This window comes from Equus quagga, chromosome 4, assembly GCF_021613505.1.
Source record: "Equus quagga isolate Etosha38 chromosome 4, UCLA_HA_Equagga_1.0, whole genome shotgun sequence".
Classification (NCBI taxonomy): Eukaryota; Metazoa; Chordata; class Mammalia; order Perissodactyla; family Equidae; genus Equus; species Equus quagga.
Genome location: NC_060270.1, coordinates 14,483,814 through 14,511,294, shown reverse-complemented (window position 1 = coordinate 14,511,294; position 27,481 = coordinate 14,483,814). Strand labels below are relative to the sequence as shown.

Below are 27,481 nucleotides of genomic sequence, written 5' to 3'. Positions count from 1 at the left end.
TACCCTAGTTTGAGGAACTATCCTTAAAATGAGACATCGAGTTACAATAAATGTATCTTCTAGTTAAATAAGAAAGTCACATTATCCAGAGTCCTGTATCGTAAAGCGCTCAAGGCAAACGTAGCCTGAGACACATGCTGGGGCACATCCCGATACACAGCTGCCCCCAGCACTGACTTCCACCCAAGGCCAAGTTAACTGAGATATTGGGGCTAAGGGTCTCTCATCACAGGGCCACAAAACTCTTTCTCCTGAAAAATTTCCAGGGAAACAATTTTCCCAACAAAGACTCTGTTCCCTCATGACAGGAAATCCTATATCCACAGACGACCAATACAGTCACTAACATTCCCCCCGCCCTGCAAATGAGTGGGCACTAAGCTTCCAACAGTTTATTTCAAACAGAGGTTCTTCCTGTTGCTCAGCCACCTTCAATCAGATACACAATCAATGCCTGAAGACTCAGAGTCCAACAGGAAGGCTAGCAAGTCTGGACAATAAAAACGCAAGGGGTAGAATCCACAACAGATGGGAAGCAGTCTCAGGGACTTGCCAACGGAAGTTTGTGAAAATATAAGTGGGGACACTATCCAAAATGATGACATTGTACTCAAAACTTGCAAGGACCCAAAAGGAGGTTTCCAAAAGAGGTGTGTGTCCAGGAGTCACAGGAACAATGAGGAGATGCAAAATAATTAAAGAAACACATCTCCTTTCATTTTTTTTTTTAAAGATTTTATTTTTCCTTTTTCTCTCCAAAGCCCCCCGGTACATAGTTGCATGTTTTTAGTTGTGGGTCCTTCTAGTTGTGGCACGTGGGACGCCACCTCAGCATGGCTTGATGAACAGTGCCATGTCCACGCCCAGGATTCGAACCAGTGAAACCCTGGGCCGTTGCAGCAGAGCACGCAAACTTAACCACCCAGCCACGGGGCCAGCCCCTACACATCTTATTTCTGTATCTATATACAACACAGTAACACTGGGTGATGCACCAAGGCTGGCTGCCTGAGAGATGCAGCTAGTGGTCATGGAAGTAGCGCCGCACTAGGCCGCTTAGGTCTTTAACGTGCCTTCCCTTTCCTCACAGCCTTGCTCAGAGGTACAACCAATACAATGGATGGAAGGGGGGGGGGGCGGGTTCAGGGAGAGATTGGCTCAGTTCTCCCTCACCAAGCTGCCTGCCTCTCCCTCTTCTCTCTCCACCAGCACAGGTTAGAATTCTGCCTAAAAGCCACCCTTGCACTAAAGAGAAAGCGCCCACGTGTGGGTGGAGGCAGCTAGTGCTTCAGGAACAGCAGTGACCTCACACTGCAAGGTCCACCCACCCCATCACATCACCCCCGCCCCATCTGGATTCCTGCCTTTGTCAGGACTGGACCCAGCCGGGGCAGCGCTTGGGCGCTGTTTCACTGGACATCACAGCTGCAGAAACAGGAGAAACAGGACCATCTCCACCCCTCTAGTCAATGCAAGTCCTACGTTAATTCACCGGATATTGTCCATAGAACGGGATGAATACTCTCCATCTCCAAACTGAGGGGAGTGCTGCTTTCAGACGAAGACCAGCCTCCACCACTCCATTCTGAAAAAAGTGCAGACAAATAAAAGTCACTAATTTTTTAAGATCATGATTATTTTAAACATTTGGGTTTTTATACTCTAGTTTCTCTTCAGATCGTATAAATCTTTCGCCTTTTAAACATTTGGGTTTTTATTTTATTTCACTGGGTTTGAATATAAACTCTTAAGTAAAATTGGAATGTTTGTAAATTCCTAACAGAGGAAGTTTATTCTTCAGTCAACACACACACAGACACACAGACACACCCACAACTCTGAATACTTTTCAAAAGGGAAATAACACGTTGTTTGCTCATCTGTTCTGGTATAATTCATGATAACATTTTCACGAGGCCTTCCGGATGCTGAGGACATTTTAACATTTAGTTCTTTTTCATGATCTAACCATAAAATATCTCTAAATTTTCAGTTTTTTAAAACGTGTGCAATATATCTTGAGAAATTCTGACGACAGAAATGGTGTGGACCTGGCCTGACTGAGGGGGAGGTGACCATGCAAGGACGTGGGGACACTACACAGAGAGCCCATAGGCTCCACAGCCGTGTTCTCAGGGTTGATGTTTGGTTCTGGATCATTCTTTGTTGTAGAGAGATGTCATGTGTGTTGTAGGATGTTTACAAGAAGCCCTGGCTCTACGCACTAGATGCCAGTATCCCACAGACATTCCCAGTTGTGACAACTAAAAACGTCTCCAGACATTGCCAAACATCCCGGGGCGGTTGGTGGGGGAAGGGGGTGGGGGGGGGGGGCGCAAAATTGCCCGTGGTTGAAAACTAGTGCTCTTCGGCTAAACTCTCCATGTTTCCTGGAGAATCTTTAAACAACCAAAATGGTTTTCCTCTACTCCCCAGGCAGTCCTTTCAAGGACAGAAGGCACACACTGGCCTCTGTCAGCAGCCAGCTCAACAGTTTACCTCAAAAATGTGCAAACAAGATTCACTATTCTCATTGCCTGGAGCTTTTTCTCTTCTCTCTCACATAAATCCAGTTTTTGCCTTTGTTCCTCACTTGGTCTACTAGCTGACTCCTTCGCATGTGATAAAACAGTACAAAATAACTAACTCATGTCCAAAATAACTCATGATGTCCAAAATAACCCATGATGTCCAAAATAACTCCTGCTCTTTCATATTTGTAAACCAGACTTCCCCTCCTTATCCCCAGGCCCCATCCATCCATAAAGTGAAGAAGCTCAAAGACACAGGGTGGGGGAGTGGCGGGGGGGGGGGGGGGGGAATGGTGATTCATTAAAAGAATTCCCTTAACCTTGAGGGTATTATGCTAAGTGATGTAAGTCAGACAGAGGAAGATAAATACTGCATGATCTCACTTACATGTAGAATCTAAAAAAACCCAAACTCACAGAAAAAGAGATCAAATTTGTGGTTGTCAGAGGTCGGGGCGGGGGGGGGGGGGGTGGATAAGGGACTTGGATGACGGTAGTCAAAAGGTACAAACCTCCAGTTATAAATCCTGGGGATGTCATGTACAACATGATGACTACAGTTAACAACGTGGGATGGCACATCTGCAAGTTGCTAAGAGTGGATCCTAAAAGTTCTTTCCCAGGAAAACAAAAATTTGTAACTATATAAGGTAATGGATATTAACTAAATTTACTGTGGTAATCATTTCACAATGTATGTGTGTCAAGCCATTATGCTGTACACTTTAAACTTACACAGTGTTATATGTCAATTATATCTCAGTAAAACTGGAAGAAAAAATAAAAATAAAAAAATTCCTTATGATTATAATATTGTGTGTTTTTCTTTTTACAGGGCGTCGAAATATGCCCGCAGCTGGGTCAAATAGTTGGTGTGCTTCCAAATTAAAGAATGAAATACAAGGCCAACCCTGATGGCCTAGCAGTTAAAGTTTGGCACGCTCCACTTCAGCGGCCAGGGTTCGGTTCCTGGGCGTGGAACCACACCACTCATCTGTCAGTGCCATGCTGCCATGGCAGCTCACACAGAAGAACTACAACTAGAATATATAACTATGTACTGGGGCTTTGGGGAGTGGGAAAAAGAAAAGAGGGAAAGATTGGCAAGAGATGTTGGCTCAGGGCAAATCTTTCCCAGCAAAAAAAAAAAAAAAAAAAAAAGGATGAGATATACATACACACAAAATACCTCAGGAATCCAAATTACAATCTAATTTCAGGTTCTGACTCACGTACACACATATGAACCCCAAAGGAACCAGACTGGCCTCAGGGAATCCCTGAAATTGTAAAATTTTGTGTAGGAAGAAGAGTATGTGCATTTTTTTCTGGAAAGAAACTGCATGATTATCTTCAAATTTTCTAAGGAGTATACGAAGCAAACAATGTTAAGAATCTTTGCTCTTTGAAGAACTGAACATTATCTCAGTGGGAAACTAGTTGCCCAGCTCATCACAGCGAGGGTGGGGGTAAACCACCAGGCCCGCAGCACATGCGAACATGGGAAACTGGCCTAAGCATTCACTGGGTCTCACTCAGTCCCTCTCAGGGCCCTGTGCCTATCCCCGCCACGTCCATCTCGTCCCTTTCTATGGAGTTTGCCTCTGGGTGTGTCCCCTCCCTCAGCCTGCCTGCCTCTCCAAGTCTCTCTTCTTCCTTCCTCACTTCCCACAAGCTCACTGTACCCCTCCATCTGAGAGGGCGCTGACACTCATATTCCTGAAAATATCAAATGGCTCAAATACTCCACATGCATGCTCTGGAAAGTGGATGTGGGGTCACAGAACCCCCACCCTGGCCCCCAGCAGAAATGTCTGAAAGAGTACAATCTCCTGAGGAGCAGAAGCCATATAGCTCACGGCTGCATCCAGGGCCTGCTGCAGTCTGGCCCAGAGGAAATGTCTCCAAGGCTGAGGCACGGAGTTCAAGGTCTTCTCCACTCTCCTCAGGCCTCACAAGCAACCTGCCCTTCATGGACTCTGTATGGCCCTCCCAACCTCCTAATGCTCTTAAAGCTTTTCCTCCTCCACCTCCCTCACCTCCATTTGGAAAGAGCTGGTAACACAGTATTACAGGGGGGTGCTGAAAACTAAGACCAGTCCCACCGTGGCAGCCCACCACAGGCATCTCAGCAAGGTGGACCTCCCTTCCCTCAGCTCTTTACACGGGAGGAGGTCGAAGGGCTTCTTCCTTCCTTCCTTCCTTCCTTTCTTCCTTTCCTTGCTTCCTCTCTTCCCTTCCCTTAACTTCTCTTTCCCCTTCCCCTTCCTTCCTTTCTTTCTCGCCTTTCTTTCTTTTTCAAATTCCTGTACAGGGGGCATAACCTCTTCACTCCATTTATTCAGATGCTCTGTGAGGAAATTATTCATTTATGAGACTTTCCCAATGAGCTAAAATGTGGCCTTCTGACTGTCATTTTTTTAAATTAATTTGAGGAAAAGGAAGCTTTAAGAAGTGCTTTATATAACTCTCTGCCTTCTTAGGCCAAGATTAGTCTACTTTCACCTCCAGTCATCAAGAAATTGAATATCCTCATAATTGCCCCTTCTCGTGCTACCTAGTGACACGCGGCCTTTATAATCTGTTCCACTCTTCCCATTCGAGGCTGCTGGCACTGTGCCTGTTGCCAACCACATCTCCTCCTTATTTGCCTTTTTCATTCATTCGACTAGTATTTACTACTATTAATGTGCAGAAAGTGCATCTGATGGAATGTGGATGAGAAAAGAAAACATCCGAGATGGTTGGCCTATGGGCTATCAGGAGCCAACGTATCTCCAAGCAAAGAATCGAGGGGGAAACGAGAGGAGAGGGAAGTCAAGGCCAGCCAAGGTTGAAGCTTCAGCGCAGATGCAGCAGAAGGATATGGCATAGGCCTGGGGTCACTTCACCTTCCCACCTTCCTTTTTGTCAGGTTTTGCACCAAGTGTTAAAAGTTCTCAGATCCTGATTTCTATGCTTCTTAAATAACATGTCAATTTCCTTGTTCTGTTCTTCGTTTTAAAAGTAGATGAATAAATTTATTATAATTTTCTAAAGATGCTAATTTGTCTTTTTATGCCACTCTATTAATTTCTTAATGGACTCAGGGGCCTTCAAGAGAAGAGATACGTTCCCCATATTGAGATAATTTTTCAACGATTTAGCTATCTCATTTATTTCAAACTCTGCAACACTTTCTTCTCGTGAAACCACAGCATTCCCACAAAGGTTACTAATGATGCTGTGAAGTGGGATACGGAGCTTCGCACCCGGGTGAACTACAACGAGGAAACTTTTAGCAATCCTCGTCTTTACAGCTTAATTATTTTTTTCATGATTTTTCTCCAAACTCCTCCGTGGGCTCATGGCGGGCAGGGACTGTGCAACCTCCACAGAGCATGGCGCATCACCTGGCCAGAAGTCACCCTGGGCCCCCGTCCCCAGCCTGGCTCTCTGGTCCACTGTCATAGCTCTGGCTTCTTGACTTGCTCAACTTACCGAAGAGCAAGAGGGACGCTGGATCAAGCCCCAGAGTCTCACAACCAGACACGTTCTGATCGTGGAAATTCTGCAGCAAAACGCCCAGCACCAGCTCCTGGCTCATCATGTACTTCATAAAACCATCATCTTCCGATGGAACCCCAAACTGCAGGTGGTAGGTTATCGTGGCATTTTCACCACTGAAAGTCAAACCAAACAGACACAGTAAACATAACAATAGGATTGCACCACAACTCACGAAATTGATTTTCGCAATAACATTTTTTTTTTTTTGTTCTGCACGTTCTTCCAGGTACAAAATAGCAAAGAGTGTACTGTCCTAGAAGAACCCCCTCCACGAGTCCATCACAAAAGTCCAGGTGAACCTAACCTCCTCCTTCCACCCAGAACCCATCCCCTGGAGTCTACTGGGAGAAGCCATCGAAGGGAGGGACATGACCCAGCTATTGTTAAGGATGATCCAAGGGCCGGCATGCAGTCTGCTCCAACACCAGCCTTATATCCCCAAGGCGGGCCAGGCAAGCCGGTTCTCCTCATGTATCCCCTTCTCCAAGTTCTCACACTACATGTATCTCCTTGCCCCTACAAGCGTGTGTCAGGGCTATTCAGTTTAGCCAGCTCAGGGTCCAAAGCTCCCTGTCATCAGCCGGGTGCAGAACTCCTGAACTCCCACAGGCTGCCTGCGCACCAGCAGCAAATCACGCCTTCCCAGTTTGTCCCCAAAGTAAGAAACTTTTTCTGCCCCATTTCCACTCCCGAGGATCCAGCTTTGCAACTCTCAGGAGGGGGACCTAAGGAAGGAGAGTTTTCATCTTCCTAGAACATATTTCTCCCATTTCCAAAATAAAAATAGTCATAGGGCTATCCTCAGCTAAAATTAGTAGCTTATCCCACTTGTTAAATGCTGCCTCAACATTTAGTCTTTTCACAGTTATCCTATTACCTTGGTTCAAGAAGGTCTAGATTAAGAGCCAGCAATAAAATAATGAAGAGGCGGTCACATCTGAGACTCTCACCCTGGGGCAAGTTTTATAGACACACCAGTCCCAGGAGCCTGAATCAGAACACTGTTCCTGCCAAGGACAGGGAGAGGGCTCCCTCTCGTGGCCACAGGTCACACAGGCCCAGACTCTCACACTACACTAAACTCTACCACAGCCAAGAAGTATGCCAAACTTTGTGGTTCAAATGAATAATACACGGTCAGCACTCTGAAGAAACCCACAGTTTCAAGGATGCCACTTGGGACAGGCTTAAAAATGCACTTTCAAACTCTATGCCAGGTACTCTGGTTTGCAAGTGACATTACCTGTGCTCCACCTTCGAATTATCGCTAATGATGGCAACATCTTGACACACAGCCACCCTGCACTCCTACGGACAGGGACTAGGATTGGCTCACAGAAAGGACCAGAAGCTGACCTTCAGAAGACCAGGCTGGAAGCTGAATGAGAGGATTGCGCTGCCTGACCTGGCCTGGCCAGCCCATCCTCGTCCCACCAAGTCAGGTCACTGAGTGAATTCGCATAAGGCTGAATCTTGAGGGGAAGACATGGATTTTCAGGGAAGTGGAGAACGCTGTGGGCTTTGCCCCAGCTGCCTCCACTAGAGTGGGTGCAGCAGCTGATGAACCAATGGGCATTTTCCCAGGTTCCTGTCGGGCTGGTCCAGGGCTGAGACCAGGATCCCCTTGGAGACACAAACGCATCTGCCAGGGATTTCGCTGTCTCTTGCCCACAAATACTTGAGTTTTTCTTCCAAATAACTTTTAAAAACAGATTCTCTAACATCAAGTCTTCAGGTTTCTAGCCACGTTTTACTCAGTTGTCTGATGGGTTTTTCCCAATGTCTACACCAACCCATTATGCAATCCTACCTCCTCTCGACCCATAACGTGAGGCTGGATTCTCAGAAAGACCCTTCAGGCTCTGAGCGGCTTTCCTCTCTCAATTCTGTCTCAGTCCTTGAGTTTCAAGTTGGGGCGAGTGCACAGAGGAAAAGGTGTTGGGTCTGATTATTCATTTCTCCCCCTAAATTTCACTGGCATTTTAATACTAGTGGTTTATGATTAAAATGAGCAATGTCAAAGGAGTCACCATAAAGTAACATGCACACTGGGGATCCATAAGGAACGAGGAATAGAGTTGTTGCCAAGGCAACCTGCCACCATACACATTTCCAGACTTCAGGTCCATTGTGCTCCTGCCTCATTGTGCTACCACCGGCTTTACATGCTTCCCCTCCCAGGCCTACTCATATTATGGTTTGGGAAATGTATGGCTTGAGAGGGAAACCTCAATATAATACTGCCTTTGATGGTCACATTCCAGGGATATCTTAGGAACAGTGGATAATAAAGCTTTGCCATGTAAATCTTGTCCTAACAATACAAAAAGATAATCAATGACTGACTGCTCTACACACATATATCCTTTTACCTAAGTGTCCATAGACATATACAAAAACATTAAAGATTAGGAGGAAATTTAAAAACAAAAAATACATATGTATGTACATATGCTATACATGTATAGTATGTAAAGTATATACGGTAAATATATGTATAGAAGAAATCACACCAAACTGTGGATGGTTGTTCATTTCACAGTAGGGAGCGGAATTCACTCTGCGTCTGGAATTGACTGGCACACATAGTGTCCAGGGGCAGTGGGGCAGAGGGTATACTTTTCCTGCAGTATCTAGCTTTATATTTGCAATATTATACAAAGAGCATGGCCTCCTGCATTACTTGTGTTCCTCAAAAGCACAAGCATGGATCATATTATGTATATCCCACCATTATCTGAGATCTATTTCTATTTCTACCCTTAGCTTATTTGGGATCTGCTGGTAAACAGGACTGGTGTACCTGGGACTGGCCTTTCCTCTCTTCCCTGGGACCTTGTTGAGTCATATAATTAACCTGGGCTTCATTTTTCTCCTTTGTAAAATAAGAGAGTTGAGCTAGTTGGTCTCCAAAGACCCTCCCAGCGCTGACACTATGATTCTATCTGTCACTGGTTCCCTTCATGCTTTGAGACTTGGAGAGTCCTTCTAGGTAAATGGTGATGGGTGTCATTTTCCAGAGAAAGAGACCAACACGGAATCCTCCACAGTCTTACCTGAAGTCCACTATTTCCACCGAAGTAAAATAACGACTCAGAGATGGGGATGAACTGTACACATCTGTGAGCTAAAACAGACAGGAAAAATAAAACCACCACACTCATCATTGCTGAATCATGTTGCACATCACCTGACAAAGCAGAACTGCTCCTAGACACAGGGGATTACACTCCAGCTGGGAATTGCCTCATCCAGAGGCTCTGGATCGAGAAATAGGAAGGGGTGGGCCTTCCGCCAACCAAAACTCAAGTTCACACTCACATAAAAGAGCCTCATTTATAAGGATCAGGCCAGGATTTTCAACATCTCTTCTATGTTTCGCTGACACCTTGTGGCCTTCATGGTGAGAGTGGTCAGCAGCCCGAGCCCACACAGACTCAAGAGAAGGAGAGAACACCCAGTGGCTGGGAAGACTGTAGAACAGGCCACTCGGGGCCTGGGACGTCACTGGACAAGGGCCCCTTCTCTTCTTTCTCCAGGGCTTCACTATAAGGAGAAACAGCCTTACTAAGACACAGGTACGGCACTTTCCCCTGGATGATGGGACCAAGTGGGCTGGTCTATTGTTACAAAGACATGGAGTTCTTCTTTTATACATGAAACATTGCAATCATAAAAAATAATGACATTTGTCTTCCCACTACCTAGGTTTCATGTCTTCACATAGTACCATATTGAGTTCAGCCCTTTACTTTAAGAAACAGAACGAAGCTAAAGCTCCTCCTACACACTATTCCGGTTTTCCTCCCCCTCCCCTGATACTAACCATTGTCCTGAAGTTGGCAGGGATCCTTCTCATGCACGTTTTTACAAATGTAATACTTCTTCGTGTAATCACATCAATATATAATTTGTGTTTTTATTCAAATAAAAAGTACCATATTCTACATAATCTTCTAAGACTTGTTTTTTTTCACTCAAAATCTCGTTTGAGATTTACCCATAATGGTCCATCTAGACTGAGGTCACTCAACCTAACTCCTGACTCCTGCACAGACCTCGTTCAGCGATTGCATCGACTTATCCATTCCCCTACTAATGGTCAATCACGTTGTTTCCAGTTTTTCCCTATTACAAACTATGCTGAAGTTACCATCCTTGACCATCTCTGCACCTCTCTTCTTACACATGTAAGAGCTTCCCTTGGGCATCCACCACGAAATGGACTTGCTGGGTCCAAGAGCAGGTGCATCTCCAACTTAACTAAGTCTTGCCAAATCGTTCTCCATTTTACTCTCCTCCCAGCAATGCAGAAGTGGTCCATTTCCCACAGCTTTGTCAGCACTTAGTGTTACCAGATTTTTAGATTTTTGCCAATCTGAGGGCTATAACATTGTGCTTTACATTGTTTTAATTTGCATTGTCTTGCTTTCTAGTGAGGTTGAGTATCTTTTCGTGTGCTTAACTCTTTAAGATTTCTCACCTTTGGATTGCCTATTGGTTTCCTGTCTCTCTTGGGATGTCTTTTTCTTATCTGTCTGAAGTGATTGGTGTTATATTCTGGATACTAGCTGTTGGATTTAGGTTATAAATATCTTCTCCCAGTCTTTGATTAGTCTTTTCATCGTGTTTCAGAGATGTGAATCCTAACCGAGCAGTACTCAAGACCATGGGGCTGAACATATTTATGTTGTACTTCTTTTAAATTTACATTTGTAGGCTAAATGGCTTGTTCTTTAGCAGACAGGTTGTAGCATAAAGCAGAAGGACTGCGCTGGGATCTTGTCATACTCTTCCAAACGGACACAGCTCTGGGGCTGGAGTGAGCCCATGGCCAGGCCTTCAAGAGCCCAGCCAGGGGGCCAGCCCCGTGTCCGAGTTGTTAAGTTCGCTCACTCCGCTTCAGCGGCCCAGGGTTTTGCTGATTCCGATCCTGGGCGCGGACGTGCCACCGCTCGTCAGGCCACATTGAGGCGGCGTCCCACAACTAGAAGGACCCACAACTAAAATATACAACTATATACTGGGGAGATTCGGGGAGAAAAAAGCAGAAAAAAAAAGATTGGCAACGGTTGTTAGCTCAGGTGCCAATCTTAAAAAAAAAAAATAGAGCCCAGCCAGACCCACTCCTTCCCAGCCTGAAGCCTCAGCCCTGACGTTGTTCTGGAAACCTCACAGCATCCAAGGGCACCCTTGTGCTGAGACCAGTGTGCTCAGCTGCAGCCATTACAGCTCAGTGCCCCATGATTTTATCCAGGAGCAAGCAGCAGCAGACTCCAAATGGAATCTCAAGGAGGTTGCATTTCCACAACACACCCCAACTTAATCCACCTGGTGACAATTCAGTCTCTCAAAGGTAGAGCCAAGAGGATGAGGGCACCTATAGCTTATACTCCCCAAATCTTGTCATTATTGCTGAGATCTTTAGAGGAAACTGATATCAGGGCACAGTGATGAGCTAAAAACACCTGTGGAATCTGCCCATGTCCAGCTCTGTGCAAGAGCTAAGGCCTGAAGATGAATGATTAACACCCACTTCTCTTGGACATGGAGAGTCCAGTCTGTAACAGCTCACCCATGTGGATGTTAACTCATTTCATTTGTGCTCAGCAAATGCAAATCCCCCGATTCAAAAAGCAGCCAAGAGAGAAGTAGCCAGAGGCTACTCACTCAGCCACTCACAGAAAACCTGGAATAATCATCCCAGAGTACAAACTTCTGTGATCAAAGGAGCCATGAAATGTCTTGCATTTGGGGACCCAGAAACTGACCCTGGAGTGACCTAGATGGAATTGCCTCCTTCAGAAGCTTTTGTAGGAATCAAATGAAAGCCAAATGAAGAGGACTCACCCCATTCAACCTACCAGCTGCAGAGAAGAGTGGAATGGACAGCAGGTTGGTCTTGCTCAGATATTATCAAAACTTTACTGCCTGTGAACCACCTTGACAGGATGACTAGACTGTCCAAACCAATTCTCATGGTCTGGCTACAGAGTGCTTACATTGCACAGAGAACATTCTCCTGCATTTCCCACTCCATGAATGATGTCATCATCCACCCACGCCGCGGCCACCCAACCAGGACACTGGCGCCACGCTCTCCCTCACCCCAACATCCACCCAGCCATTAAGTCCTTTTGAGTGAGAAGACCTCTGAAATCTCACTTGGCTCCTCCTTATTCCCCCTGGTGCTGCCCGAGTTCAAGGCCCCCTCACCTAAGCTACTACAATACCTTCTAACTCAGCTCTCTGCCTCCAGGGTTTCTCCATCATCGCACAGAAAGCCTAAAACGAAAAGCTGACCACGTCCACCTGCACATTAAAGTCTTTGAATCCCTTACCAAAGAGTGGGGAAACCTTCATGATCTGACTCCTCCCTTCCTGTTCAGCCTCACCTCCGCAAGTCCCCACCACACAGAGAGCTGAGGCCACAGGACACTGCAAGCAGATCCCCTTCTCTGCTGTCTTATCTAGAACACTCCCACCTCAGACTTCAAGACTCATCCTGAATACCACTTCCTCAAAGAGGCCCTCCAAGCCTCCACCCCGGCTTGTTTAGATGCCACTCCAACCCACCTCAGATTGTTTAGATGCCCCTCCTTTGTGATTGTAAAACACACTGTACGTATCTCAATGATGGAACATGTCGCTCCGGTTCATAACTATCTATTTAATTGCTTCCCCTACTTGGACAGTGAGCCCCAGTGAGGGCACAGACTTTGTGGCCCTGGCACTCGGTGTGTTATTTAGTGCACCCTAGATCCTCAGTGAAGCTACAGGGTGAATGAAATAGAAGACCAGAGTGAGGGAACAGAATGGTGTCCTCCAGGATGTGGGTAGCCAGAGGCCAGAATTCTTCCCTCTGGCTTTGTGCTACAGAAAACACATTTCGAAGCATCGGTTCCTGCCGAAATCCACACAGAATCTGAACTTGAAGCTACTTGCTCCATTGTTCTAAGCCAACTGTTCTAGCAGAATTCATATTCCAATGTGAAGAAATCAGTAAACGATGTGTAAGATACCATTACCCTTTTGGTGAGCAAGTGAGGCAGCTCCTCTTCAGGAACACACTCTTCTGGAATCTTTAGCCTGACCAAGAATGTTTTATTTGATGATAATTCAAGTATTTCGTTTTCATCTTCATCGATGTAAGTTACTAAAGAGAATGGGGGGTGGGAATAGAAAGCAAAAGTAAAGTAAATGCATGTATAAAATAATAAATTTATTCCTTTCATTGGCTGCTATACATTAAAAAAAATACAATGAGCATTTATCGAGGTTAAAGCCTGGACACAATAAGCAAGGACAAGCAGAAATGCTTTCTGCTCTCAGTAAGACCAAATAAAGACCCAGTGTTGCCCCCATCATGATAAAAATTTTGATTGTTTGCTTTATGCCATAAGAGGTCTCAGACTCCACTGAATACAGACTTGGGGAAGGGCTGTCAGCAGGGAGTGGGGAGAACATGAATTTCTTTGTTAAACTGAACGTGCAGCTTAGCTATGTACACGGGTGTCGAGAAAAGCGCTGGGAGACAGTCTAGGGGGTGAACAGTGGGTGATGGGGAACAGAGAGAGAGCAAGCGACCTCACTGAATCACCTTCAGTTCTGTGCATATGATGAGGAAGTGTCATCATCCATCAGAACAGAGAGGGGACAAGAAATGAACACGTGAGCCCATGTCTTGAAATCTCCCCAGGAGGATGGGGACAGGCTGGAAGCCATCACTCTGGAGTATTTCCCACAGGAGAGGAATGTTGACACACTGTTTGAGGAAGGGAGACCAAACTGCACCAGGATCCCCAGGGCACACAGGACTTACATTCCTGGGTCACTGAGTTCCGTGTGGCTGCGTGTGTTCTAACGACTGTGAGCTAATTGATGTGTAAGCAGTTAGAGCTCATGGAAAAGCACACAAAGTCAGGAGCCAGGCGCTGGGAGCTGGCACTCACGGTGCTAACTCTGCTCCCCCGGCTGGCTGCCAGCCTCACCACTGGGCCCACACAGGGACCAGCTCCCTGGCCCTGAGAAAGGCGTGGGTGGACAGAACCAGGTGCTCATGTTGCGGTAGACTTTTCTCTCAAAGCCCATGCTTCAAATGTAACATAATCAGCCTCTTTTATTGGACTCTGAAAAGGCCAGAATGGAATAATTTCAGTTTATGAAAGAAGGGCAGGTGAAAAGAAGTAAGAATCCTGAGAAGCATTCCCGGAAAAAGTCTGGAAATGTGAGGCATTAGGAGCAAGGGAAGGTGCAGGAAAGAGGTACAGAGCAGGGGCTGGCCCCGTAGCCGAGTGGTTAAGTTCACGCGCTCCGCTGCAGGCGGCCCAGTATTTCATTGGTTCGAGTCCTGGGCGCGGACATGACACTGCTCATCAAACCACGCTGAGGCGGCGTCCCACATACCACAACTGGAAGGACCCACAACGAAGAATATACAACTATGTACCGGGGGGGCTTTGGGGAGAAAAAGGAAAAAATAAAACCTTTAAAAATAAAAATAAATAAATAAATAAAGAGGTACAGAGCAGGCCTGAGACTGCTGGCTTAGAAAGGCCTGCTCGAGGCTGGCGCTGGGGCTGGCCTCCCGGAACTGGGATTTCCGGAGGGTTCCACCATTCCCTGATAAGAGTGGCTCACTGTGCCTCAAGTGTTTGTACAAACAACGTGGCTTATGTGAACATCTCTTTTCCTTCTCAGTCTGCAATTTTATTATGTGCCAGGCAGAGGCTGCCTATGTGACCAGCACCAGTAAAAACCCTGGGTACTGAGTCTCTAATGAGCTTCTTGTAGACAACATTTCACGTGTGATGTCGCAATTCATTGCTGGAGGAATCGTGTCCTGAAATTTGTGCCTGGTTTCCTCCAGATTTCGCTTTATATCTTTTGGCTGTAATAAGTCATCGTCATCTCAGTGACTATATGCTGCATCCTGTGAGTTCACCCAGCAAATCACTGAATCTAGGGGTGATCCTGGGGACCCCAAACGCAGGGAATTATCCCTGCCTCCTTATTTGTTGTAAATCACTACATTACGCTGTCTGACAATAAAAGTTAAGCCCTCATAGCAGAAAACTTGCAAAGTACAGGAAATTGTAGCAAAGCAAGAAAAAAATACCAATAATCCTTTAATCAAAAGGATTTTCCCCCACATGTTATATCATATAGTTGAGGTCTTAATGAGCAGATAATTTGTACCCTACTTTTTGTTGTTTGTTGTTGTCATTGCTTATTTGTCTTGGTTCTGTTGTTGTTGTTGTTGTTGTTAACATATCAGAAGCCATTCCCCACATGTTTGAAATTCCTTGCAAAGATTATTTTAACGGCTACATAAATGTTCATAATTGGCTCCATTTACTTAAATCTCACTTTCAGTGTTTTGAGCTTTCCACTGTAATGATGCTGCAATGGATACATCTTTGAGTGTTACACCCACTAGGTACATTTCCATAGCAGATATCAGGGCCTTGGAAAGGAAGAGGGGATGCCGGAGGATGGATACAGGGTTCACATGACTGCTGAGCTCAAGGGCCCTGAGAACAGACGCCAAGTTCTAAAAGAGGTCTCTACAATCAGCTCTAATGACATGTACTTAACTTGAATCATCTGAATAACGAATCTGAACCCAGACCTGGCTAAATAGCTGTATTTGTTAAAATAACAATAAAAATGAGTTTACCCAGTCCGAAGTTTTTATGTCACTAATGAGACTTCAACTGGGCAGCATTTTCCATGTAGAAAAAACGGGTTTAAAAAATCGCAATACATACAAAGAACATTGGAGGTACATGAAAACTGCTTTTTGGCTGGAATATAAGACATGTGACTGGAGAGGGAGGCCTTAAATGCCAGATGTCTTCAGAAGTTAATGGAGGGTTGTTAAGTGTCTCACGGGAAGGAGGTGGAGGTGAATCTGCTGGTGGTGGACGGGCAGAAGGGGCGGCAGAGAGTCCACTGGACATGAGATTGGGAGAGACCAATTTTGACAGACAGCAGTGGGAACTGGAAGGAAGGTGGGAGGGAGAAAGCCCAGGACAGTGCAAACAAAGCTGGCTTTAAAGGGAGGCAGACTTAGGTTGAACCCAAGTTTTGGCCAATATTAGCCATGCGACCTGAGCTTAAAATGAAGACATTGAGGTTTAGAGAACATGCGGAATTTGTTCACAACAATTGAGCTAGTAAGTAGTAGGGTCAGGATACATTTATCGACTCAGACTCAGAAATCATTTATATTTTACAAATGTGGAAACTGAGGCCAAGAGGGTTGAAGAATTTGCCTAAAGTTACACAACAGGATGGTGGCAGAGCTGGAATTAACCTGGTCTCATGACTCCCCATGAAACTATAACAGGTAAGCTAACTGGGGAAGGGGCACACACAAATCGTAGTTTCACATAGATAATGATTGAGAAGATGAGTTATTTCCAGGCAGAGCTCTCCAGCAGACTATGACTAAAACTCAGGAAAAATGTGTAGAAGCAGATCTAGGAGTCACCTCCTGGAGGGGATGGCTGCTGCTTTGGGACTAAATGACTTTCTCAAGGGAAACAATGAAGAACGTGAAAAGTAAGAAGGCTGAAGACAAGCCTCACGCACCACAATGAGAAGCTGAAGGCTAAAATAGCAAGAGACCTAAAGTCCAGGGGTTCTGTAGATGGAGAAGAGCACACAAGAGTAACAGAGCCGAAGCCTTCCTCCTATTTGCAGGGGACGGAGAAAGGCCATTGGGTTTCATGATCAAGCAATTGGTGGTGACCTTGGGAAGAACAATTTGGGACCAATGGTTTAGGAGTGAGCAGGAGGTAAGATCCAAATGCAGACTTCTCTTTCTAGAAATCTGCCAGTGAAAGAGAGAAAAATTATCTAAATGAAGGAGCAGATTCTGACAGAAGATTGTTTTGAAGGAGAGAGAACGCCGACACATTTCAAGAGGCCCAAGTTGAGAAGAGCCTGAGGATATTTAGAGAGAGATGGAGCTATCTGAAGGTCCTTGGGTCAGAGGAAGCTGGAGAGGATTCTGTGGAGAACACAGGTGAAGAAGTCAGTCTTCGGAAGGTGGAGAAACACAGGAGACTTGAGGGAAAGAGAAACAAGCGAAAATGCAAAGAAATTTGAAGGTCCTGGGCCTACAGATTTGCTATTAACTTCCTGCTCTCAAGGACCTTCGTAGCTTGTAGCTTGTTCATGCTGTCTGCCCAGGATTTTCCCATGAGTCATCCTACACCAGAGAGCATTGCCCTGTGCAACCTGTCTGTCTGCCAGGACCATGTGACATCCTAAGACGTAGCTCTTATTCTCAATTCAAAGGCAAAACAAATCCATACAATACAGCATTACTTAGGAAGTCCCCACTTACACCTTGCTACTTTCCCTACTCATGGAAAAGCCTGTGTATTAAGACAGCTAAGTGGTCAGGTAGATATCCATAAGGCTGGGGCAAATCATATAGGGGTCCCTAGAGTGTTAAAACTGACCACTTTTAAATCATATTTCTAATCACCCACCTACTTGTCACAGTTTGATCTTTGTAACATTTCAAATATTTTGCCCAAACCAAGGAAGGGTTTCATTAGTAAGGTGTTACTCAGGGTCTCTCCCCTCCCTGGTTGGGGCAAATTAGTAAAGAAAGTCGAACCCTTGAGGATGCTTAACTGATTCGCCAAATTATCCAGAAAGAAAACAACTTTGAGAGAGAGAGGAAGGCTTCTTTCCCACTACCCTTCACACCAAGGAATTTATAATTCCTTAAGGAGAAGGAGAGAATTCATTAATACCTTTTCCTAAAAAGCTGGGACAAAACCAGGCCTCCAGACTCAACAGGATTCCCCGGACTCTGCCCACAGAATTGTCCATTTTAAAAAGATTTCATTGTCTCCTGTGAGACTGGCTGAGTACTAGCCTCTTCCCCATAGAGTGTAGGCAGCCCCAGTTCAATGACTTCAGCTGAGCCATGATCCTGAATTTGTCATCACTTCTGTGGCACACTAAGGGCAGAGTAGGGGGAGAGCCCACCCCCAGTGCAGGCAACAAAGGTGCACAGTCTGTAGAAAATTGACAATAAGAAAACCAACCACAGGTTGGTCTGCTCAAATTATCAAGTGGCAGCAGTTCTTAACGATGTCAGTGACATGATACACCTCCCCACAGGGCACCTCGCCCTGGATGCCCCATTTTCCTGTCCCCAACTAGTTACCCTTTCTGTTCTGAGACGTGTTTACTGTTCCCTTCTACGTCCACTCCAACTCCACAGTTATTCAAGCCCCCGTCCCCAAGCCTCAGTCTGGGGACTACAGAGCCTGAGACAGGAGAGCGAGGAGTTGGGAGGAAGGGGAGGAGGAAAGCACCAAGTAGCTATGATAGGACAAGACTGTGTGACTCAACTTCACTTTCAACATCCAGATGTGGGAGTTGATGGGAAGAGGAAGTTATCAATGCTCACAACAAAACTACTGTCCTCAGCAAGATCGAGGAGGTGCAGCACCTCTTATTAACTTCTCCCTACCTCAAAACCAGCCCATGGCCTCAAAGAATCACCCAGGCCACCTCAACAATGCCCTAAGTCACTAAGTGAACATGGTGCCCGTCCGAGACACTCACGCTGGAGGTTGGCACCTGTCTTCAAAGTTTTACTGTTCCTTCAGAGACTATAAAATCTTGAGACAGGAGATGAAGGGGTGGGGAGATGGAGGAACACGAAGCGAATGGCAAATTTAGCTCCTGAGGAAAATTCCCAGGACCCCCTCTGGAGAGACTCAAGGACTCCCCATTCTTGCTCTCATCCAATGACTGGGTTTGTTATGGAAAGCCCGACTCAACCCAAATTCTTATGAAGACCAGACCACCCTCAAGACTATCCCAGGTCCAGAAGAGCCCTCCCTGCAATCACCCCAACATACAAATAAGAACAATTTTTTTCTTTCCTGTTTTGAAATTGAAATGATTGCCCACAGGAGGGTGCTATAGTTATGCATCATAAAAACCTTAATAATACTGAAAATGATAAAAAATTAGCAACGACCTAAAAAGCTTTAAAGTGGTGTGGAAGAATACATCATGTAGTATTAAAAAGATATCCACAAATAATTTTTAATAAATTGGCAAAATGGTCTCAATATACCATTAAAATCCAAAAGGTAAGCCACAAGACAATTAAAAAAATCTGATTTCAAATTATTTTATTTATTTATTTTTTATTTTTTTGAGGAAGATTAGCCCTGAGCTAACTATTGCCAATCCTCCTCTTTTTGCTGAGGAAGACCGGCGCTGAGCTAACATCCAAGCCCATCTTCCTCTACTTTATATGTGGGACGCCTACCACAGCATGGCTTGCCAAGCGGTGCCATGTCCGCACCCGGGATCTCAAATTATTTTTAAAATGCAAGTAAGTAAAAGACTAGAGGAAAACAAAGCAAAACATTAATAATATGTATGGGCTTTCTGAGTAACTGAACATGTATTATTTTCATATTCATAATAAAAAATAAATAAAATGAGATAATAATTAAAGTGTATACTTAGCACCATGTAAGTTTTTGTTTTGTACACACATACAACATAAATATAATAGTTATTTCTAAAATAAGTTAAAATAATGACAGCTTACAGATACATGTTCCATAAAGTTTTAAAAACTCTTTCAAATACATTATTCATATTATCATTATGATAATATACCATGTATATCAGATGATGCACAATAATTATCTTTAGTAAACAAATTCTACAAGACAATTTTTCAAACAAGCAGGTGTAGAGATACAATACAACATAAATTAGCATTTAAGTAAATTAAAAATTTTAAGAAACCTTCAAGATCCAATGGGTAGAATTTAAAGGAAACCAATAGTGTCCATACTTCTTCTAGAGTTTATAAAACAAACAAATAAAAAATGAAATAAAACCAAAAAACAAGAATTATGTATACCTCCCACCCATACAACATATTCCAAACCAGTTTTAAATTCATATTATAAATAGTGAAATAGTAATGAGTACATCTTCCATTTCAGTGTAAGCCATAAGCGTTAAACAAATTCTTAAAATGCATCAACTTAGCCATGTTTAAATCCTCTTACCTCCAATAAGACATAAGCTTACGATGATTACTAAAATGAGACCTAGGAAAATAGAGGTGATGACCATCCATAGTTTGCACCTTCCAATCAAATTCTTATTACAGGAGCTCCAAGGGCTTTCCTTGTTAGCCTAGAGAGCAGAGGGAGATGGTGAGGCAGTCATTTGCTTTCAACAAGCATTTCTGAATACTTACTACGGGCCAGTGATACAGAAATGAGGGCAGCAGGATCCTGACCTCAAGAGGCCACAGTCTACTGAGTCAGGTTTACAAAGGAGCAAAATGGAACCCCACAAAGGAGTTAGCCAGAAAATGCTCTGGGGGCTCTGAGGTGGGAAGAATAGGCAAGATTTAAGGATGGACAGAGAAAGGCATTCCAAACCTGGGAAAGAGCATCCTCAATGTTAACTCACAATGGAATTGGCCAAGAGACTGGTCTGATGGGAATCTGGGTTTCAGAAGCAAGTAATGAGAGTTAGGATTAGAGAGAGTGGAAGATTGGAGCATATTTGAGAGTTCTGAATGTTGCCAGAGCAGTTTGGGCTTAATTTGGTGTGTACTGGGAACCTGTTGAAGGTTCTGGAACACAGGAGCTAAACTGAAGATTAACAGAAAAACGATGTGCAGTTTAGAATGGACACACCAAGAAAAAGCTAAGAACCTACTGCTGTGGCCCACACTCTATGTAATAAGGGCCTGGGAAGGGAAATGAAGGGAAGGACGGTAGAGACACCAGGAAACAAGCTGCAAGGGGCATAGTGAGGCGGAGTGTGGAGTTAGAGGAAGTAATTACAACCACCATGGTTTATTGAACACCAACACCATTTCACCTCATTCTGACTGCCCTGCAAGGGAGCCATTTGTCTATTTCAAAGACGCAGTTCAGAGAGCTTAGCCAGAACTAATACCAACTGTGCATCGCAGCAAAGCTAGAGCACTCTCCCTCTTGTCCACAGCCTCTGGCGTCACTGTGCACAGCTCCAGGTTACAAACATGCCTGGCTGCCGTGGGCGGCCTCCACTCTCAGTGCCACCACCTGCCCCTAAAAGGTTCCATGACTCTTCTCCTGTTTCCCACTGAGCTGTTAGGCAATTCCGACGTGGAGACCATGGGAAACAACAGACTATGATGGGGAAAAGTGTGTTTCTGTATCAGGATTCCAATTCCAGTTATACCACTTAAAAGTAGGGTGACTATCAGCAAGCCACCGAAATTCACCAGCCCCAAAGTCCTCAACTGTACAACATCTAAATAACAAATCTAGCTCACAGGGCTGTGGTAAAAACCAGAGATCAGGTACACGAACCACTTGCTAAACAAATACTGGGAACTCAAGAAACGGGAGCAATCGTTACTCAGTGTTCACTTGTCCCACAAAGCAGGAACAGGCAGTTCCCAAGGCTCACCCCTGCATCGACACCTAGTTTACTTTCTCTCCTAACGTGACGCTGGTGGTGGCCATCAGAAAAGGAAACTGTCCACAGTGCAAAGGACTACGGTTCAGACTTTCTCAGTGAGACGTTCCCAAGGCTGGCCGCCTATCAGAATCACCCAGGGAGGAACGTGAACTCCACATACCTAGGCCCTACTTGGACCGCAGGGACCAGATTGCAGGGGAGGTGGGGACAGGCCCAGCCTGTCATTTTCAGCCTCCCAAAGTAAATCAATTGCTTGCCCAGAGCTGCGACCTCTGGTCGGAAGCCTTTCACTCTTCAGAAGCCATGTCCAATCTCTCCTTTTGTGGGGGCCCCCAACCACCCCCCTGCCTTATCTGGTTTCATGTTCAAATAGAAACTGATACTGGCCTTATCTTCCCAGGCAAAGTGACAGCATAGGCGGAAGGGCGGTTCTTAAACTTCCCCCTTCTTATATCCCACACTTGGGCCTCATACAGATAATAGGCAATTAATGAATGCGTGTTGCTTAGTTACAGAGGACTCCAAAAATTTTAAGAATGTACTGTGAGAAAATCTAGAGTAGAGGTCACACTGGAGCCCCTGCATGCACCTTACACTGGCTCTTCAGGTTGGGTGTGGGGGGCACGGTGAAGGCCCCAGAAATATCTGGACAGAGGAAACCCTCTCAAGTAAGTGTCTCTGGAGTCCAGGGTTGGAGCCACCTCTCACCCACAGCTGAAGACTGAGAACTGCTCCAAAGTCACCAAAGCCAGGGGCTTAAGAAGGCACATGGGGGAAAGTCTCAGTACAAGGACGCTTTAACTTCTCGGGACAGAAACAGAGCTTCCTATTTACAGAGCTCCCAAGACACGTGCCATTTTCAGTCCTTATACAAGAGACAGTGGGGACGATTAAAATGAGTACAAAATGAAAAGGTCTGGAGTCTCAAATGAGCCGCAGAATGAGGGTTCACCGGCCTCTTTGGCCTCTTGTGCCTTCATATATGTTGACCCTCACAGACCATAAACTGGGACCCTGGTGGTTTGAGGAGACCACCACTCTGTGACTTCCTGGGGGAACTGAGCTCAGAATCACACAGCCCTCATCTGTAGGAAATGCCTCTTCCTGTCCAGCGCCAAGCTCCCACCCTACACCCTGGCTCCCTTCACTGTCCTGTCATCAGCCCAATTGCAGAGACCACTGTCCTTTGCATGATTACTCTTCCCAGACTTTAGTCATTGTAAGCAGTCTGTCCTCTCAACCTAACGATAGACTACAGGGCTCCTCAGTTGTCTGTACATTAGAGTCAACCGAGGACTCAGCGTTTTTTAGAAGCGCCCCAGGAGTGCTTTGCCTCACTGTGCCTTCAGGGTGGGGAGCCTCTAATACAGCAGATGTCTGCTACCTGTGCACACTGGGTCATGAACACACACGGCCTCCTCCACTGGCTTCCTCGTTCTCTCTTGCCCAAATTCCAGGTCATGAGGAGAGGCCACAGGCAGGGTCTCCTTCAGGGTGCCTTCCAAAGGGTTTTGCAAACTGCGTCTTACATTCTATGACTGCATCATATGGCTCAAGAATTTTTGCGGCTTTTCTCTAAACAGTCCCCCGGGTATTCACATCCCTCCTCAGGTAAAGATCTAAATACACAACACAAAGTCCTACAACAATGACAGGACTACCCATCTCTTAGATACAAAAAGGTCTTCTTCGCTTTGGCTCAATCATGAGCAGATATTACACAGATCACGGAAAAATTTGTAAGCATGTAGTAAAAGCTTCCTACAATGAAGACTTTGTAATATTCATTGTGGGGTTTAATCCACTTGTTGGTCCAAGCACAAAAAAGGCAGTTGACTCTTGTCCTAAATTCTGAACAACAAGTGGCAATGGGGCTAATTTTTAGCCAGCCCGTTCATATAAGTCTTGGCCTGCCTCAAAACTATCAATGTACTGGATGATTATTATTATAATGATGCTACCATGTCTCTGTGACTTCTGTTTGGAAACTGAGGTCTGAGCCCGTGTAATGAGCCATAAAAAAGAAAACCAGTCTCACTCTATTATGCTCAATTCCTTTTTCACTTTTGACCCATCTATACTGCCATGTTTACAATAACGGAAAGCAAGTGAAGTTCACTGGCTTACATTCCTGTCCCTCAAGCACCAAACCCAGATAAAGAAAGAGAAAGAAGTTCTTTCCACTGCCATGATGGCCCTTCCAAGCAGGAAGAGACCCAGGAGATGGCATGTCTTCTTCCCAATGATCCAAAACTCTCAGCTGTCCACCCATCCACCTGCCACTCTCTCACCATTTCAGATACACCACTCAGCGCCTCATATTCACTTCAGTTCCTCAACTTACAGAAATTAGTAACACATAACTTAGACAATTATACATAAATGAGTATAAATTATATATTTATATATTTAAATGATATGTTAATACATATAAACTAAATCAAGAAAAACACCATAGGTTTGAGCCCTAAAAAGCCTAAGTTCAAATCTCAGAGCCACCCCTGAGGGAACCTGAGTATTCTGGTAACTCCTCTGAGCCTCAGCTTCTTCACTCAGTTTCTTCTTCTGTCAGCTCAGAATACCGACACCTTCCTCTTAAGTTTGTGGTGATAATGAAATGCATTTATGTATGAGAAATATTTGGCACATGATAGGTACAAAACACGTGGCTAATAAAAACCAGGGACTTAAGCTACATTTCAAAATTGGAAATCTTAACAGATAAAGGCGACCTACACACAAAATGCTTGAGTCTGAATCTGTAATTGTGCTAGCCAACGCTTTGAAGGATGCTACGTTAATGGGCTTTTCAATTTAAAATACACTTCTACTTATTCTGTGGAACCAAAGAGAATGATTAACACCTCAGATGAGGGGTTTTTTCCTCTTTCTTAAAGTTTTTCCTGTTCAAGCCTTTCTAGAATGTAACCTTTTACCTTCATGCCATTCTGTTAGTCACCACAGCTTTCCTACCAGGTGACCTACAAAGCGAATTCACAAGGAAGTCTAGGACATCTGTACACACCTGACCAAGGAGGAAGTCATTAGAACATGAAAGAGCAATCTCTCCTGGGCAGGTGCTAAACAATGACAAAATACTGATACCCTACGTGTGCTTGGCAGGCTCCACTCCTCACTGTTTTCGAGGAGGCATTCCCCGGCCACTTTGCATCAGCAACATTTGACGGCTCAGAAAATACAGACCTTAGTGCCTTGTGCCAGGACCCACGTTTTAGCAGTGAAAAGCATCACCAGAACTCAGATCTCTGGGTTCCGTCCTAAACCGTGGAGTCTTTGGGGTGTCCTGGGCTTGTCTAACATGAGGTAGGTATTCCCAATTCCCACTCCTAGACACTGCCTTGGAGGAGCCACACAGCAAGTCCACGGTTGTGGCCGCTTGCACAGGGATCAGACCATCTCCCTCCAACTTCTGTTCTTCTGTGGGGTTCATCTTTTATTCAAATATAAGGCCCTCAACTACTCTCCAAGTACCTGTAGGTACCCATAAAAGCACACAGGAATCAATGCAGAGGCAAAAGCAATGCTCCCAACTTTTGAATTTCCCGCTTAGCCCTGACATTAACAGTTGAGCAACCAAAGGGGTGGGAGATGACCTAGAAAGATCAGGATGGAACCCTACATATATGGGGAGTTCCATGTACCAGTAAACCTCTGGCCAGTCTCAGGGGTTAATCAGAAGGTAGACGGCTCAGAATTCAAAGTCTCTAGTGTTCTACAAGCATTTGACGAAAACGGATAATGCTCCTGTCACTGCTAGGGCTGAATCAGAAAAGAGCTTAGCCTAAACATCATCTTCTTTAGAGACTGAGACCATGCGTAGCTAGCTCTTTGGGACAAGAACTTTGAAATTATTTCCCTTCAGTTGAGTAGGGGAAGTTCACCCCGCAGCCCTTCTCGTTCTTGCTGCCTTCTCCCCTCTCCCGTCTCTCTTCCTGCAAAATCAAATGACCAGGTTGGAAAAAGAAAGTGTGTGTCTAGGGGATGGTGAGCCGGGATGGGGACGTGGGGGGGAGGGGCGAGAGAGAGGGGGGTCGGTGAGCGAGGGGTAGGATAGGGTGGAGGATGGGTGGAAGTAGCAAGGCGGTAAAGAGATTCCGAAGAAAAGGAGAAGCCTCCAGCGATCACTCTAGTCCTCCCTACTTAGAAAAACTGAAAGTTACAGAACTTTTTAAAATCACTTCTACCTCTGAGAGTTCTCTCTCTGAAGAGGGGAGCGGCACACCTCACAAGTAGGATTCCCCACGCTCCCTGGGGGCCAGAGGGGCCGAGAAGCTCGGGCAGGCTCAGGCTGGAGCGCTCCACTCCGAATCTTCCAGCGCGCACCTGCACCCGCGCCTGGCGTCGGCGCGCGCGGAGCGCTGGCTGGAACCCGCAACTCCGAGTGCCAGGCCCGGGTCCTGGCCGGCAGCCTGGCTCAGAGTGCGCTCGGATCACGCCGCCAGCGCCAAGGAGACCTTACCTGGGCTGGGTAGGGCTCCTCGGGTGAAGTGATCTTCCCTACGGCTCCATTGAGAGGGGTCTGCTCGTCCGGCTGCCCCTCGAGCACCGAAAGCTCCAATTCATCGCCCGGCGATGGGGGTCTGGCCCCTTCCATGAAGGGGCAGAGGAGGACTAGCCAGCCCGCGGGCAGCAGAACGAACGCACCCGAGGGTGCAGAGTCCAAACTGGCCTCCCAGGTGGCTCACCCTTCACCTGTGAGGAGGGCGGGGCGGGGGAGACCTCCCGAGGCGGGAGGGGCCGAGCGGGCCGATGGGGGGCGGGGCGGGGAGGCGGGGCGAGCGGGGCGGGGTGGGGCGGGGGAGGCAGCCCGGGCTCTTGCAGGGTACGGCCGCAGTGCCCGGCCGGTCGCCGGTCGTGGGCTCCAGAGCAAAGCAGATGAGGGCTGTTTTTCTGGTTTGTTCTGGGAACCGTCTGCTCTGCCTTTCCCTGTCGGCGCAGATACAAAGCAGAAGCTGAGCCGGGGGCCTAGATGGGTGACGGGCTGAGGCTTGGATGGGCCCAGCAGAGCCATGCCACGGTAGAAAGTTGGCATTCCACCCCAAGGAGCTGTCTGTTGCCAGGGCTTGCCCCAGCTTGCATATAATCAACAAATAATTATGCGTCTCCTGCATGCCAGGCATTGTGCGAGATTTTGAGCATCTGAAGATGAATAATACCCACGAACACACTCCTTCCTTTTACAAGTCAAGCGTCAGGCAAAAAGACAGTATTGAATGGTGGAGGACACAGCAGGCTCTGGAAGCACGCTGCCCAGTTTAATCCTCTCTCGGAGGGTTCCTAACTGTGGGACCTTGGGCTTCATCTCTCTGTGCCAGAGTTTCCTCATCTGAAAAGTTGGCATAATGTTAGTACCCACCTAATGGACTTGTTGCCAGGATTAAAAGAGTGGATGTCAGTAAAACACTCAGAATGGTGACTGACAGCTAGCCAACGTTCATATATGTTGGCTATTATTGTTTACCTTTAGGGGGAGGAGTCATAGACCCTCACTGCGCAACCTGAGGAAAAAGCACGTCGACCCCCACACAATCCAGAGTTCAGAATTTCTAGTTTCATGAGCCCAGCGTTGTTTGCTAAGCACAGTGTGTCTGACCATCTCAAGCTTCTGCTCAGAGCAGCCTTGCCCCTGCTTCTCACCCCTGCTCCCAACACACACATATATTGAGACCAGTCTGAAGTGTGGATAGGGTGCATATAAATAAGCTCCACTTCAGAACATGTTGACTTGTGTCCAAAAGTCCGGCCCATCAATGCCTACTGTTCAGATACTGCCTAGATGTAGGATCTCTAGTTGTCTCTTGCCTGCTGCCAGATCATCTGGCCTTTGGATTCCTCCTACATGCTGGATGGGGTTGTGCTCACTGCAGCCACTCAACCGCCTGCCTGCA

The 27,481-nt window shown here is 45.9% G+C and overlaps 1 protein-coding gene across 1 annotated transcript; it reads right to left on the bottom strand.

Annotated features, from left to right (window-relative positions):
• Positions 1 to 844: 844 nt before the first annotated feature.
• On the bottom strand, positions 845 to 26,297 carry C4H3orf52 (chromosome 4 C3orf52 homolog). Its single transcript, XM_046659054.1, has 6 exons — positions 26,053 to 26,297; positions 20,156 to 20,285; positions 13,109 to 13,236; positions 9,137 to 9,207; positions 6,012 to 6,193; positions 845 to 1,585 (listed from the first exon to the last, which is right to left on the bottom strand). The coding sequence occupies exons 1-6, from the start codon at positions 26,185 to 26,187 to the stop codon at positions 1,479 to 1,481; spliced, it is 753 nt and encodes a 250-aa protein (XP_046515010.1). The 5' UTR covers positions 26,188 to 26,297; the 3' UTR covers positions 845 to 1,478.
• Between the last annotated feature and the right edge of the window lie 1,184 nt (positions 26,298 to 27,481).

Coding starts and splice junctions, on each gene's coding strand:
- C4H3orf52 (XM_046659054.1), bottom strand. CDS start 26,187: ATGGAAGGGGCCAGACCCCCATCGCCGGGCGATGAATTGGAGCTTTCG. Junction 20,286..26,052: donor AGGAGCCCTACCCAGCCCAG/GTAAGGTCTCCT, acceptor TCTGCTCTCTAG/GCTAACAAGGAAAGCCCTTG. Junction 9,208..13,108: donor CTCACTTGCTCACCAAAAGG/GTAATGGTATCT, acceptor TGTCTGTTTTAG/CTCACAGATGTGTACAGTTC.